This window comes from Nicotiana tomentosiformis, chromosome 7, assembly GCF_000390325.3.
Source record: "Nicotiana tomentosiformis chromosome 7, ASM39032v3, whole genome shotgun sequence".
Taxonomy (NCBI): domain Eukaryota; kingdom Viridiplantae; phylum Streptophyta; class Magnoliopsida; order Solanales; family Solanaceae; genus Nicotiana; species Nicotiana tomentosiformis.
In genome coordinates, this window is record NC_090818.1 from 12,816,526 (window position 1) to 12,832,042 (window position 15,517).

At 37.7% G+C, this 15,517-nt stretch overlaps 1 protein-coding gene and 1 non-coding gene across 2 annotated transcripts; one reads left to right on the forward strand and one right to left on the reverse strand.

The window, feature by feature from the left end:
- Window positions 1–985: 985 nt before the first annotated feature.
- On the forward strand, window positions 986–12,549 carry LOC104114206 (probable plastidic glucose transporter 1). The gene is made up of 12 exons (XM_070181326.1): window positions 986–1,300; window positions 1,372–1,507; window positions 6,850–7,050; window positions 7,883–7,982; window positions 8,633–8,745; window positions 9,646–9,739; window positions 9,823–9,979; window positions 10,676–10,822; window positions 10,925–10,998; window positions 11,428–11,516; window positions 11,669–11,783; window positions 12,086–12,549. The coding sequence occupies exons 1-12, from the start codon at window positions 1,072–1,074 to the stop codon at window positions 12,287–12,289; spliced, it is 1,659 nt and encodes a 552-aa protein (XP_070037427.1). The 5' UTR covers window positions 986–1,071; the 3' UTR covers window positions 12,290–12,549.
- A 2,137-nt stretch (window positions 12,550–14,686) lies between these two features.
- LOC117281008 (small nucleolar RNA R71) lies at window positions 14,687–14,793 on the reverse strand. The gene has a single exon (XR_004511595.1). It is a non-coding gene; the product is annotated as a small nucleolar RNA R71 (small nucleolar RNA).
- Between the last annotated feature and the right edge of the window lie 724 nt (window positions 14,794–15,517).

Here is a 15,517-nt window from a genome sequence, read left to right on the forward strand (position 1 = left end):
CCAAGCTGCAAAAATTGGCTTATTTTGATAAGTATTTTTTTCTCAAAAGTACTTTGGTGAGAAGCACATTGTGTTTGGTTAATTAATTTGAAAAGTACTTCTGAGCATCAATTAGTGTTTGGCCAAACTTTTAAAAATTGATTCTAAGTGTATTTTTCTTAAAAAATGCTTTTAGAGAGAAGCTACTTTTTTCTAATTCTCCAAAACTGCTTCCGCTTCTACTCAAAAGCACTTTTTTTCTTCTTCTAAAAGCTTGGCCAAATACTTCAACTTGAAAAAAAAGTATTATTTTTTTTTTTGAGTACTTTTGGCTTTGAAAAAGTTTGGCCAAATATGCTATAAGAGAAATCTCTTAATCATATGAAAAATGTGCACTGTTTTTTCCTGTATTGAAATTGTTGGTAAATTTTATAGGTGGTACCTAATTAATATGTTGTTCAATAATAATAATTAAACTTTATTTCTTTTATGTTTGAATTCGTTCTTAAAGTGACTAAACTTACAAAAAAATTATAAATCTAGGCCATGTTTTAGCTAGAGTTTTCAAAATAGACTATTTGTGCACTTGCCCTATGCAGGGTAATAGTCTATTTGGCCACGCTTTTAAAATCAGCTTATTTTGAAAAGTGCTTTTTAAGAAAGTACTTTTGGTGAGAATCAATTTGTGCTTGGCTAATCAATTTGAAAAAATACTTTTTAACCACCAATTATATTTTGGTCAAGCTTTTAAGAAGTGTTTTTTAAGTATATTTTCTCAAAAGCGCTTTTCAAAAAAACGAAACTATTTTTTTCGGCTTTTCAAAAATTACTTTTGTTTTTATTCAATTATATTTTTTTCCTTTTAAAAGTTTTGCCAAACAACTTAAATTTGAAAAAATATCACTTTTGGCGAAAGAAAAAAAAAATTGGTCAATCAGGCTATAAGTGGAATTGGCTAATTTCAGGTTTCCCGGATCCTTATCGGGTTCGGGAGATCCGTGTCCCAGCGCAGGTCCAAACCCGCTAGTGCCACCTGACCCGAGAGATCTTTTCAGATTGATTGATCAATTATACTTTCTCGTTTTGTCAAAAATGCAAACAACAAGAAACTTCAATCCAATGCAGCGGGCATTAGCAGTTCACCCTTTTCAATGCTTCTACACACCCCGTTTCGATCCAAAACCTTACTTTTACAACTCTCCTAAAATTAATACACAGTATCCTTGTCCCCATTCTACTTCTTTTTCATTTTCCAGAGAGCTAAAAATCACTGCTGCTAACAAACAGCAACCCCCAGATATAATAAATTCTGAAAATAGAGGTTTTGCTCACTCTTCTCTCATTTATTTGTCTTTTTTTTTTTCAAAATTGAATTTAAGTTTTTATTTTCAGATGATGAAAATGAGTTGTTACAAGAAAAGGTTATTTCTGCTGCTGCTAATGATGAAATGGATTTGGGATGGTTACCTGCCTTTCCACATGTTTTGACTGCTTCTATGTCCAATTTCCTATTTGGTTATCACATTGGGTAATTATGTTACTTGTTATTTTTTCTTCTTAATCTTGTTTGCTTGTCTCTAGAAATTTACAAATATCACATGGTTATTATGAGAAAGAACACTTTACACTAGAAAATCTTGCCTGAGCTGGAATATTTATGACTAATGTCTTCTGAAGTAAGTTCATGAAACTTTATATTGCATCTATATACATACACTCATCAGAGCTGGAAAAACAAATACTGTTTAGCTCTGACCATAAGAAGAACAACTGTTTATTTTTGGCGCCTGCGGACTTCATACATAACTTATAGTGAATTAGAATCTAAAAAATGTAAGCTGTATGTGTTGAAATTGTCAAAAGTCCTACATCGGTGGATGACAATTTTGAATGGGAATTTCACCCTATAAAAGGAGGCCTAATGTTTAGGATTTAATCACACCTCTCATTTGCCTTTTTATCTTCTTAAGGCATTTGTATCTTCTCTCTTTAGTATTATTTCACTTGTAATTTTGGAGTGGAATAAAATATTGATTGTGTCCGAGGAAGTAGGCAAAATTGGCCGAACCTCGTAAATTCTGGTGTTCTTTTATTGTTGTCTCATTGTCTTGTTTATTATTTAGTGGTTGTCATAATTTTTGGTATAGTAGTTGTGACTCATTCACACTATATACATTTGGCTTCCACAACAATTGGTATCAGAGCCAAGGTACTGTCTAAGTATGCTCTGTGGTTGCAGCATAGTCTGATCTTCCACATCAGAAAAGATCTATCTTGGTAACTGAGTCAAGGTTCTATCTGAGTATGCTCTGTGGTTGCAGCTTAGTCTGATCTTCCACACCAGAAAGGAAATAATCTTGATTTGTGTCGTCAGCTACTAAATAATATTTGTGTCAAAATGGGAGACAGTAAACAAGAAGAATCTACATCAAGTGTCAATAATACGTCATCGTTGGCATCTTCGCTTATGACAAGAATTGTGTCAAATGCGAAATTTGCGGTAGAAATTTTTGACGGGTCAGGACATTTTGGGATGTGGCAAGGCGAGGTTCTAGATGTTCTTTTTCAACAAGGGCTAGATCTTGCCATTGAAGAAAAGAAGCCAGATGTTATTGGAGAAGAAGATTGAAAAATTATCAATCGTGTTGCTTGCGGTACCATTCGATCCTACCTTGCTAGAGAGCAGAAATATCTATACACAAAGGAAACTTCTGCAAGTAAATTATGGAAAGCACTGGAGGATAAATTTTTGAAGAAAAACAGTCAAAATAAATTGTACATGAAGAAGAGACTGTTTCGCTTCACCTATGTTCCTGGTACCACAATGAATGAACATATCACCAGTTTCAATAAGTTGGTCACAGATTTGCAAAATATGGATGCAACTTTTGATGATGGTGACTTGGCCTTGATGTTGTTGGGGTCACTTCCTAATGAGTACGAGCACCTTGAAACTACTCTACTCCATGGAAATGACGAAATTTCTCTCAGAGAAGTTTGTTCGGCTCTGTACAGCTATGAACAAAGAAAGGGAGAAAAACAGAAGGGCGGAGAAGGAGAAACACTAATTTTAAGGGGTCGTCCTCAAAATCAAACGAGGGCTAAAAAGGGAAGATCCAAGTCGAGATCTAGACCCAGCAAAGATGAATGTGCCTTTTGTCGAGAAAAGGGGCACTGGAAGAAAGACTGTCCGAAGTTGAAGAATAAGGCCAGAAATAACAATGGAAAGGCCATTATGGATTCAAATGTAGCTGATTGTGATGATTCAGACTTCTCATTAGTTACAACAGAGTTATCAACATCATCAGACATATGGTTGATGGACTCGGCTTGTAGCTATCATATGTGTCCCAACAAGGACTGGTTCGTGAATTTTCAAGAAGGAGAATATGGAGTCATCCACACAGCGGATAACAGCCCTCTTACCTCATATGGCATTGGTTCAATAAGATTAAGGAGCCATGATGGAATGATCAGAACATTAACAGATGTTCGATATGTACCGGGTTTGAAGAAGAATCTCATCTCTGTGGGAGCCCTAGAATCAAAAGGGTTCAAAATCATTGCAGAAAATGGAGTGATGAGAATATGCTCCGGTGCACTAGTGGTAATGAAGGCCAATCGGAAGAACAATAACATGTACCGCTATCGTGGTAGTACATTTATTGGGACAGCAACAGTGACATCCAGTGATGACAAAGAGGCAGAAGCAACCAGGCTATGGCACATGCGCTTGGGACATGCTGGAGGGAAATCCTTGAAAGCTCTATCTGATCAAGGATTGTTAAAAGGTGTAAAGACTTGCAACTTGGAGTTTTGCGAGCATTGTGTCAAAGGGAAACAGACAAGGGTTAAATTTGGTACATCGATCCATAATACTAAAGGCATTTTGGATTATGTACACTCTGATGTTTGGGGTTCTTCCAAAACACCTTCATTGGGTGGGAAACACTATTTTGTAACCTTTGTTGATGATTTTTCCCGAAGAGTGTGGGTGTATACAATGAAGAGGAAAGATGAAGTGTTGGGAATTTTTCTCAAATGGAAGACGATGGTGGAGAATCAAACAGGCAGGAGGATCAGAGTGTATTCGCACAGACAATGGAGGTGAATACAAAAATGATCATTTCAATAAGGTCTGTGAAAATGATGGCATCGTCCGACACTTCACTGTCAGACATACACCACAACAGAATGGAGTGGCAGAACGTATGAACCGGACTTTACTGGAGAAGGTACGGTGTATGTTGTCCAATGCTGGCTTGGGCAAAGAATTTTGGGCTGAGGCAATTACATATGCATGCCACCTCATTAATCGTCTACCATCTGCTGCTATTGATGGCAAGACACCATTTGAAAAATGGTATGGAAAACCTGCTGTAGATTATGACTCTTTGCACGTGTTTGGCTCAATTGCATACTATCATGTGAAAGAGTCAAAATTGGATCCGAGAGCAAAGAAGGCTATATTTATAGGGATTACTTCTAGAGTCAAAGGATACCGCTTATGTTGTCCAGAGACAAGGAATATTATATTCAGCAGAGATGTTACCTTTGATGAATCTGCCATAACAGATAAGGTGACAGTTGAAGATGTCAAACAAACTGGTGGTGCATCAAAGCAGGTGGAGTTTGAGGGAAAATTTATTTTTCCTACGCAAGAAGCAGAGGAGGAAACAAATAAAGATTACCCTCTGGAAGAAGAGCCAGTAGAGAGGGAGATTCCAACTCAGGAACCTCGACAACAACTTGAATCAATAGCAACCAACAGGCCAAAAAGGACAATAACGAAACCTGTTCGTCTCATAGAGACGGTTGCTTGTGCAACCTCAATTGTTAGCTGATGGTGTTCCTACCACTTATAAAGACGCAATCCAAAGTTCAGAAGAAGATAAGTGGAGGATTGCCATGAATGAAGAAATGCAGTCCCTTCATCAGAATCATACATGGAAATTGGCCAATCTCCCGAAGGGAAAGAAAGCAATTGGGTGCAAATGGGTATTTGCAAAGAAAGAAGGATTTCCTAACCAAGAAGATGTTCGCTACAAAGCAAGATTGGTGGCCAAAGGATATGCTCAAAAGGAGGGAATTGATTACAATGAAGTATTTTCTCCAGTTGTAAAACATTCCTCCATTAGAATTATGTTGGCTTTGGTAGCACAGTTGGATTTGGAACTAGTTCAGATGGATGTAAAAACTGCGTTTTTACATGGAAACTTGGAGGAGGAAATCTACATGACTCAGCCAGAAGGATTCAAAGTTGCTGGAAAAGAAAATATAGTATGCAAACTTGAAAAATCGTTGTACGGATTGAAACAATCTTCTAGACAATGGTACAAGCGATTTGACAAGTTTATGTTGCGGCAAGGGTACAAGAGAAGCAAATACGATCATTGTGTGTATTTGCGCAAACTTAATGATGGTTCCTTTGTATATCTTCTCCTATATGTTGATGATATGTTGATAACTTCCAAGAATTCGAAAGAAATTGATAAGTTGAAGATTCAACTGAAGGAGGAGTTCGAGATGAAGGATCTGGGTGAGGCAAAGAAAATTCTTGGCATGGAGATAATAAGAGATAGACATTCAAAGAAACTCTGTTTATCTCAGAAAGAATATTTGAAGAGAGTACTACAGCTTTTTGGCATGGATAAGAAGACTAAGCCAATTAGTACGCCACTTGCTCCCCATTTTAAGCTAAGTACTACTATGTCGCCAAAGGATGAAACTGAACAGGAGTATATGTCAAGGGTACCATACGCAAATGTTGTTGGTAGCTTGATGTATGCAATGGTTTGTACGAGACCTGACATTTCACAAGCCGTTGGAGTTATTAGCAGATATATGCATAATCCAGGAAAGGAGCATTGGCAAGCTGTGAAATGGATTCTACGGTATATTCATAGTACTGTAGATGTTGGGTTAGTTTTTGAGCAGGAAGGCAATCGGTCTGTAGTTGGATATTGTGACTCAGATTTTGCGGGTGATCTGGACAAACGAAGGTCAACTACTGGTTATGTGTTTACTTTTGCAAAGGCACCAGTTAGTTGGAAGTCTACTTTGCAGTCAACAGTTGCTTTGTCTACAACAGAGGCAGAGAAGGAGGCAATTTGGCTTCAGGGGTTGCTAAAAGAGCTTGGTATTGAACAAAAAAATATTATAATTTTTTGTGATAGTCAAAGTGCTATTCAATTAGCGAAGAACCAAGTTTATCATGCAAGGACGAAGCACATTGATGTTCGGTATCATTTCGTACGAGAAATCATAGAAGAAGGTGGAGTCACGGTGAAGAAAATTCATACTACGGAGAACCCTGCTGATATGCTGACAAAAGTGGTGACTGCGGTCAAATTTCAACATTGTTTGGATTTGATCAACATTGTTGAACACTAAAGATTGAAGCTGAAGACACAACCAAAATTTGTTATTGAGAGAAAATTGAAGATGTGAAATTTTGCCAAGGTGGAGATTTGTTGAAATTGTCATAAGTCCCACATCGGTGGATGACAATTTTGAATGGGAATTTCACCCTATAAAAGGAGGCCTAATGTTTAGGATTTAATCACACCTCTCATTTGCCTTTTTATCTTCTTAAGGCATTTGTATCTTCTCTCTTTAGTATTATTTCACTTATAATTTTGGAGTGGAATAAAATATTGATTGTGTCCGAGGAAGTAGGCAAAATTGGCCGAACCTCGTAAATTCTGGTGTTCTTTTATTGTTGTCTCATTGTCTTATTTATTATTTAGTGGTTGTCATAATTTTTGGTATAGTAGTTGTGACTCGTTCACACTATATACATTTGGCTTCCGCAACAGTATGATTCGTACTCGTTTGCTTATAGTGCCTATTCTGTGCTATATTATGCAGAGTAATGAATGGTCCTATTTTGTCGATTGCAAAAGAGCTTGGGTTTGAGGGGAATTCATTTCTTGAAGGACTTGTGGTGAGCATATTTATTGGTGGGGCATTCATAGGAAGCATAGCCTCTGGTTCCCTTGTTGATAAACTTGGTTATCGACGCACATTTCAAATTGACACAGTACCTCTTATTCTTGGGGCAATTGTAAGGTAATCCATTTATGATCATGCATATTGGTATTTGCTGCTTGGCTATATTTGCTATCTTTATTTTTTCTCCTCTTACCCCAAGAGAATTATGCAGTTCTATGTATGAAATTGTTCCTATAATTTAGGCTAATTTTGGACGTTGATTCATATGCCATTTGAGAATAAATATTTACATGTATAAATAGTTTAGGAAGTACATAAGCAAAACATTTCAGATTTAAGATCATAAGAAGGTTTACGCTCTTATTCTCAATCTATATTTTCTCTTCTTGATTGAGGTAAGAGTAGAAAGTTCATTGTAATTTAATAGACGCTGGTCTTAGAATTGAGATAAAGTAACTTATCTTTTATAAAAGCTTATCTCAAAAATTGAGATAAAGTTATGCTTTTCAAGAATTTATCCTCTTAAATAAAAGTAGTACTCCGATGTCACATTTTCTCTAGCAATTGAGTGGAAACATATTAGAAAATATAGACAAAATGGATCCCTTTTTATGAACGTCAGCATAGTTTCGAGATAAACTGATCTCGTGTGAAATGGAACTGTTAGGTAGTAAGATTTTTCGTACTTTATTTTATAACTGAGAAATCCTCAAGGGCCAGTGGCACTCGGTTGGAAATTTGGTGGATAATGAGCCCCCCATCCACCTTTCTCATAAAGATTTTTCATTACTTAAGATGGTGGGACAGTTGCAAATTGGATTATATTCTCATTCACTTGTTAAATCTTCTGGCTTCTTGTCTATGCCTAACAACTGGAAAGAGGAGAAGAATAATTTGCTTGTGCTTCAGTAATTTCCAATTTTGATGTGTGATGTCCTTCAATTGACAGTGCACAAGCTCATTCCATTGAAGAAATGCTCTTGGGAAGATTCCTTGTTGGCCTTGGTATTGGTGTTAATACAGTATTAGTTCCAATTTATATTTCTGAGGTATGCCTCTTAACTTATAATTTCCTTATCTAAGTCCGCATTCTGAAAGTTTTACAAAAAAGTCATGCTTTAGAATCCATCCTAACTTTTGTTTGTGCTGTTCATTTCTGGGGTGCATGGAGAGGTAAGTCTGATTGAAAAAGATACTAGGGGGAAAATCTGAATAAACTACTTAGTCGTGTGGTTTGGCTACTTTTATCCTCCCAGATTGGAAAACTTGTGTTTGTGTTGATCCAAGGATGAGATTTATTTATCTATGATTCATAATTTAGCCTTTTGGGGAAAAAGAAGAAGAAAACAGGAAAATTTCTAGAAGGAACATATTGAACTTTAGACATCCTCATAAGACACGCTAAAAGATCTTGAAAGACAGCTGCAGCCGAGAGATGATAATTTTGGTTTGCAAGTTTTGTGCTGACTGCCCTTGAATTTTTTTGGTGAGTGATGTTTTTTCCGTTCTTGTTTTTTGAGAGTGATGAGCTATCTTTTACTAAGGAGGGAAAGGCTTCTTGAGAATGATCCTTTGGTTTTGGGATATTCTTTTGCTTGACAATACATATCTATTCGATCAATCAGATATCTGTAGGGATGCAGAGATACTTTGAAGAGAGATTTTATTTCTCTTATAATCTTAAATGCTTGTATTGTAGGTCGCTCCAACGAAATATAGGGGCTCCCTGGGGTCATTATGTCAAATTGGTACATGTGTTGGTATCATTGCATCACTTTGTCAGGCAATTCCCTCAGAAAATGATCCGCACTGGTGAGTACTTGTAGTTATCTTTTTCTATTCCACTACCTTCCACCGCAGTCAGTGTACCAAACTTTGTTGAAACGCTTTGTTGAAACGATTTAAATTGATTATGTTGCCATGTTGCAAGAACTCCTAAATTTCAAGTGTGATGGTAATCCGTATCTTTACCAGAATCTAGATCCAGCTTTAATGTTGAATTTAAGACTTTATAAAATAATTGTAATCCTTGAGGGCCGTTCTTTGCCTTTCTGCTTTTGAAGTTTAATTTATTACTTTAGATTCCAACTTCTAATCATCCTAGCTTATGTTATGCGGGGACAATAAGAACCTGTTCTGTTGTCTGGCAATGAATTAGTTGATACTCCTCCCCTCTTTCATTTTATGTTCTGATGCTTTTATGGGTCATTTGGTTTGAGATAAGAAAAATTAATCCTGGTATAAAGCTCTGCATAACTTATGGAGCATTTGATTTCCAATATAAAAACCATGTAAAGGTAACACAATCTCCGCATAACTAATTCAACGTTTGGTTCCCGGTATGAAACTCTACATAAGTTACTAATATTAGCATAACTTATGCTCGAATCTATGTTACTATAAGGGATAGAATGTGGAGTACGAATACATGTATTATCAATTTAGCAATATGTCGTTTAGAGAATCTAAAGACAAAACTGCACTTAAAAGTAGGCAATCCCCAGAAAGTCCGTGTATTATTAGTAGTCTCCTTTTAACAATCAATACATTGTTATTTACCTACATAACAATTCTTACCTTATAGTCCTTGCATAACTAGACCGCGAACCAAGCAACCCTTAGTTTCTTGTTTTTAATCGTTGCTTACCAGAAGTAGGCAAGATATGATGCAACAAGCTTTGACTGTTGATACTTTAATGCAACCATTGGCAGGTGGAGGACAATGCTCTATATTGCAAGTGTTCCAGGATTTATTCTTGCTCTTGGTATGCAATTTTCTGTTGAGAGCCCCCGCTGGCTATGTAAGGTAGCAATTTTTATTCGTTGCATGTTTGCATTAACTCCTGTTGCTGTGACTGCCACTAATCTTGCCATGGGAGATATATGCAGGCTGGGAGACTCGATGAGGCAAAAGAAGTCATCAGAAACATATGGGGTTCATCAGAAGTAGATAAAGCTATCGAAGAGTTTGGATCCGTCATAAAAAATGATGGCAGTGACTTGGACAGCAGTTGGCTGGAACTCCTAGAGGAACCACACTCTAGAGGTTGTATGAAGGTGGTTTTTTTGTTAATGCATGATCCATTATTAGGTTTAAGGTGGTTGCTTAGGTTTCGTATATAAATTAACATCACTATGCTAATTTGATCCATTCCGGTGCTTAAAATCTCCTTACATTGCAACCATTTTCTCTCTTTGTTTGATTAAAATGTTTAAGATTGACTTTGATGATTGTCTCTTAGCTTCTTACAACTGCGGTGGTTTGATGGGAATATCATGAGAATATGCTTGAAAAGTAAAGCTGCATTGTACCAGGACAGAATTATGATTTTCTGCTAGTATATATGTGGAGCTTTGCGGGATTTCTCTTTGTATGAGTTGGTCGGCAAAATTTAACAGCTGCCTCCACTTTTGAAGTTGAACATTGTTAAAGATGACTTTTGGCATTTAAGTGGACTATCATCTTCCCAACTCAATGGAAGTTATAATCTCCTCCTTTGATTTTTTTTCCAAGGACTAAATGTTAAAAAAAAATTGTTACTCTTTTACTTGTTTGGTGGAAGGCCTATTAGTTAATATCTTGATCTGTTGTCTTAAGATTTAATGGCATGCTGGATACTCACACGTCTTGGTGTAATATGTGCCATAATCTGCTGATAGTATGCATGTTGTGGGAGCATGCGCTTCACACAAATGTCAATCCTCCAAATTAGGCTTCAACTTTATTCTTTTTTTTTTGCAGTTGCTACCATTGGAGGTGCCTTGTTTGTTCTTCAACAGTTCGCTGGTATAAATGGAGTTCTCTACTTCTCATCCTTGACTTTCAAAGATGTTGGAATCTCAAGCAATGCTTTAGCAAGCTTATATGTAGGACTAACCAACTTTGCAGGTATTTAATGGGTCTAAAGGACTTGAGACGCACTTTGCATCACCTGCTAAATTTCACTTGGTTCCAAGATAATGTTTAGTTATCACTGTGTGCTTCTTGCAGGTGCACTATGTGCCTTATACTTGATGGATAAGCAGGGGAGGCAGAGGCTTCTAGTAGGAAGCTACGCTGGAATGGTGAGGAAAAAATATTTCTCTCCTTACGTAAAAGTTTTCTTTTGGGTGAAGAAGGAATGGGGTGAATAACATAAATGTTCATTGCTATTGTTATGTCTTAAACCTATATCCATCAAGTGTTTTTAAGAATAATATTTAAGGGACTTGGAATTTATCTTACTTGTCCTCATGTTTTGAGCCGCTCGGTATGCTCAGACGTCTTGTCTTTTAAGGATTATAGACTTCAAAACCTTGCTATGCGTGGGGGAAGTAGCTAGGTGACTGAAAGATAAGTCCCCCGTGGCATGATTCTGGTTCCTAATCCCCTCCCCCCAACCCCAAACCCCCTCCCTTCTGGCACAATAACAGAGAAAAGGAAAATAAATATAAAATGCTTGGAGGTCATTTTCCAAATAGTCAACTCACTTCCATTGGATCTGTCTTTTGCAGGCTTTATCAATGTTTCTTATTGTCTGTGCTATCAGCTTTCCATTGGAAGGTGAAATAAGCAACAACTTATCAATACTCGGAACAATCTTGTATGCATCCATCTTTACCTTTTCATAAAAATTAAAATAATAAAAAAAAGAAGCAATCTTGTATGCGTCCATACAAAATATGCTCTGAAAATTCTACTTGAATTTCCCTGTGCTCTCTCTCTCTCTCTCTTTACCATTTCACTCTGGTATAGGTATATATTCACCTTTGCTGTTGGAGCTGGGCCAGTAACTGGTCTTATAATACCAGAGCTTAGCAGCAGCAGGATGCGAGGGAAGATAATGGGCTTTAGTTTCTCCGTTCATTGGGTATGTAGCGAGATCATGTGTGTCGTTTCTGCGCTTCAAACCGATTAGCTGCAACCTATTAAGTTGATTGCATGAACTTTCTCGCAGTGGAAATTTTTACCTTTTTCCCGCATCTGCTCCTGCCAATGGGAGTTGAACACTAAGAAGGGCATTTCCCAGATACCCTTTTTTTTTGTTTTGAGCTTTCTATGGCCATTCACAATTTGTCGCTTTCCTTCTGTGTAGCCTCTTATCTCAGCAGCAATTGTCCCTCGGTGAAAGATGTTTATACTGATTTGGACTTGTTGATGGTGATTGAACAGGTCTGCAACTTCTTGGTAGGTTTGTTTTTTCTGGAACTCGTTGAGAAATTTGGTGTTGCTCCAGTTTATGGAAGCTTCGGTGCTTTTTCTTTGATGGCAGCAGCATTTGCTTACTATTTTATAGTTGAGACTAAAGGCCGATCTCTTGAAGAGATTGAGATGTCACTAAATCCCAATTTTCAGGGCAAACGTAATTCGGAATAATCTCATCTCATGCTGAAGAAAGATTGGAGATTGTGGACAAATTGTAGGTGCCTGTAGTGATCATCAAGTCGCAAGAGAGTGCATTTCCGGTCATGATATTTTGACCATCCTGACACTTTGATTGGTCTCTGGAGCTCAAATTCAAGCTACATTATTTCTAACACAATTATGTGCTCGATTTTATCTCATAAACAACGTTGTAAATGATGTTATATTATTCTTTTGTTAGTTTCTTTTGCAAACTGAGATTTTTCTTCGAAGGGTCTTTGTTGTTATTGAACCTTGATGTTAGGCCAAAATGCTATACTTTTAGCACATTACTCGCCCTATATTTTGTTAGTTTAGTGAGTTATTGTACGACAATTGCGCTAAACTGTGTTGTTTTATGTGTAGGAACATCGGAATGAATCATCAAATGAAAGTTGCACAAAACGTGGACAAAAAACGCAAGAAAAGAGCCAAAAGCATTAAGTATCCAAACCGTGCCACAGACCAGGCTTTGCGAGGTCTATAGCCAGGTTGACCGTGCTATAGACCAGGCTTCGCGAGGTCTATAGCCCGGTCGATCGCGCGTCTATAGCTAGGTCAACTGTACTACAGACCAGGCTTTGCGAGGTCTATAGCCAGGTTGACCGTGCTATAGACCAGGCTTCGCGAGGTCTATAGCCCGGTCGATCGCGCGTCTATAGCTAGGTCAACTGTACTACAGACCAGGCTTTGCGAGGTCTATAGCACGGTAATTAAAAGTCGCGGGTTAAAAGACCCAAACCCGAATTTGGACCGGGGGATTGACGTAAATACTCCCCAAACGAGTTATTCTAGGGTTGGACATGATTTTGGAGAAGAAAAAGGCTGCCAAGCACTGTGGAGCAAGAATCGAACGAGTTTTTCCTTCCTTTATCTCTTTACTTTGTAGTTTCATGTTTTTAAACATTATGTTGATTGTTGTTGTATTTATGAGTAGCTAAACTCTTTAATCTAAGGTTTGATGGAACCTATTTCTCTACTGCGTTTAATATAGATTTGCCTTTGATTTTTCTCTACTTGTTCAACTATATTTTCATTGTTGTTAATTGAAGAGCTCTCAATTAACTATGCCTATTTAGTGTGTATATTGCTCGAGAGAGAGTGCACATTTAAGTAGTTGTTGAACAACACCATGCCTAACATAGTTGAGAAATCGATACGGAGGGTTTAGAGGCCGGATTAGAGATAACGAAGCCTTGGTGCGATCGTCGTGAGCGATAAATTAGTGCCAGCTAGCGTAGTTGGAGAGAATACGTCTAGTAAATTATAGTAGTCACTCAAGAGAGAGCTATGACACTTAAAGTACTCACGATCGGTAGAAAATATTTAGGCGAATTTATAGGAAACATAGCGGGGAAGATTCCGACAATAGGGAAAATCATAACCTTAGACTCTTCCAAATCTTGTCTACGATATTTGCTTTGTCAGTTATAAATTACTGCATTTTTATTTACTTTGATCTTAGTTAGTAAACTCTCAAATTGTTATATAATATTTCTGAAGGTTGATTACTTGAATTAGTGTAAAACTATTAGTTGTAATTAGCACGTTATTTTTCTGTGGGATTCGACTCCGGATTTGTAAACCGGATTATATTTGTAACGACCGCTAGACCTCTTAGGAGGCATGGTTGGACGTGGTCAAATTTTGGCGCCGTTGCCGGGGAAAGCAACAGTGTTACTAATTATAGCTATAAGAATTGTTAGGATTCTTAGTTTAGTCAATTTTCTCCATTTTTATTCATTACATTGAAATTCTAACGTTTGTGGTCTTGTGTGTTATAGGTGTATGCCTAGAAACTCTTCAAGAACTGGTGAATTGTTTGAAGCATTACCGGATCCTGAGAAAACTTTCAAGGCATTAAATCGTGCAAATAAGAAGGACAAACAACAACATCACCCAAGAGAACAAATTGAGCCGGACATGAGTGACACTTTGGATAATCAAAACAATCGAAATAATGTGCATGACCGGAACAATCAGGGTGTGACACCTCTTGTGCCAGAAGCAGCTTTGTATGATTGGGCACAACCCACCGCTGAAAATTTGGCAACTGCAATTGCAGTCCCTCAGATACAAGCAGAGTCATTTCAAATCACAAACAACATGCTACATTTGTTGCAAAAAGAAGGGACTGTTCTCCGGGTCTTACATTAAAGACAACAACATCTGAAAAATTTTCTGTCAATTTGTGACACGCAAAGGCAACCGAATGTGACACCGGAAGCAATAAGACTGTTGTTGTTTCCATTCTCAGTGACAGGAGAAGCCCAGACTTGGCTTAATTCGCTCCCCATAAATTCCATCACTACTTGGGAGGAATTAGTCAAGCAGTTTTTGAATAAGTTTTACCCACCCAATAAGACCGCCAAGCAGGTTAATGAGATATTGAGCTTCAAGTAGAAACCAACTGAAACATTACAAGAAACGTGGGAGAGATTCAAAGGTATGTTGGTTAAGTGTTCACATCATGGCATTCCAGATCAGATGTTGGGACAACGGTTTTACATGGGATTGGCGGACAACTTGAAGGCCAATGTTGATGCTTCAGCAGGTGGAGCATTTTTAAGCAAGTCATTTAAAGAGTGTAAGGTCCTTCTAGATAAAATGGCTCAAAACTCGGAATGGATGACAAGAGACTCCACAATCACCCCTATAGTTCACTCAGTAGCATTGGACCCGAACAATTCCATAGCCGAGAATATGGCCACTTTGATGACGCAAATGAGTATCCTCACCAAGAAGATTGATGAATCAGGCCAGAAGCAGGTACACATAGTTGACACGACTAATGTGGGATTATGTACACCATGTATTTACCAACCATACGTGTGTTCGTGGAGTAGTGTATGTGACAACCAGAACTATCAAGAGAACATGAACTATGTGGGAAACTATGGAGGCCAGAGGCAAGGTGGTCAGAATTGGGGGTAGCAAAATCAGCAGTATAGACCAGCACAACAACAGTGCAATAACACCAACAATTCTGGAGCTATGTGACCACAGGGTCAAGTAGTACCTTACCAAAGACAACAAGGATATAACCAGCAAAATCAACAGCTAACTTATCAACAACCTCAACAACAAATAGTGAGACAAGATGATGGGCTATCTGAAATTAAGGGAATACTGCAACAACTGATTGGATCCAATGGAAAAATGCAAGAGAAGGTTGAAGAACATGAATCAGTGATAAAAGGC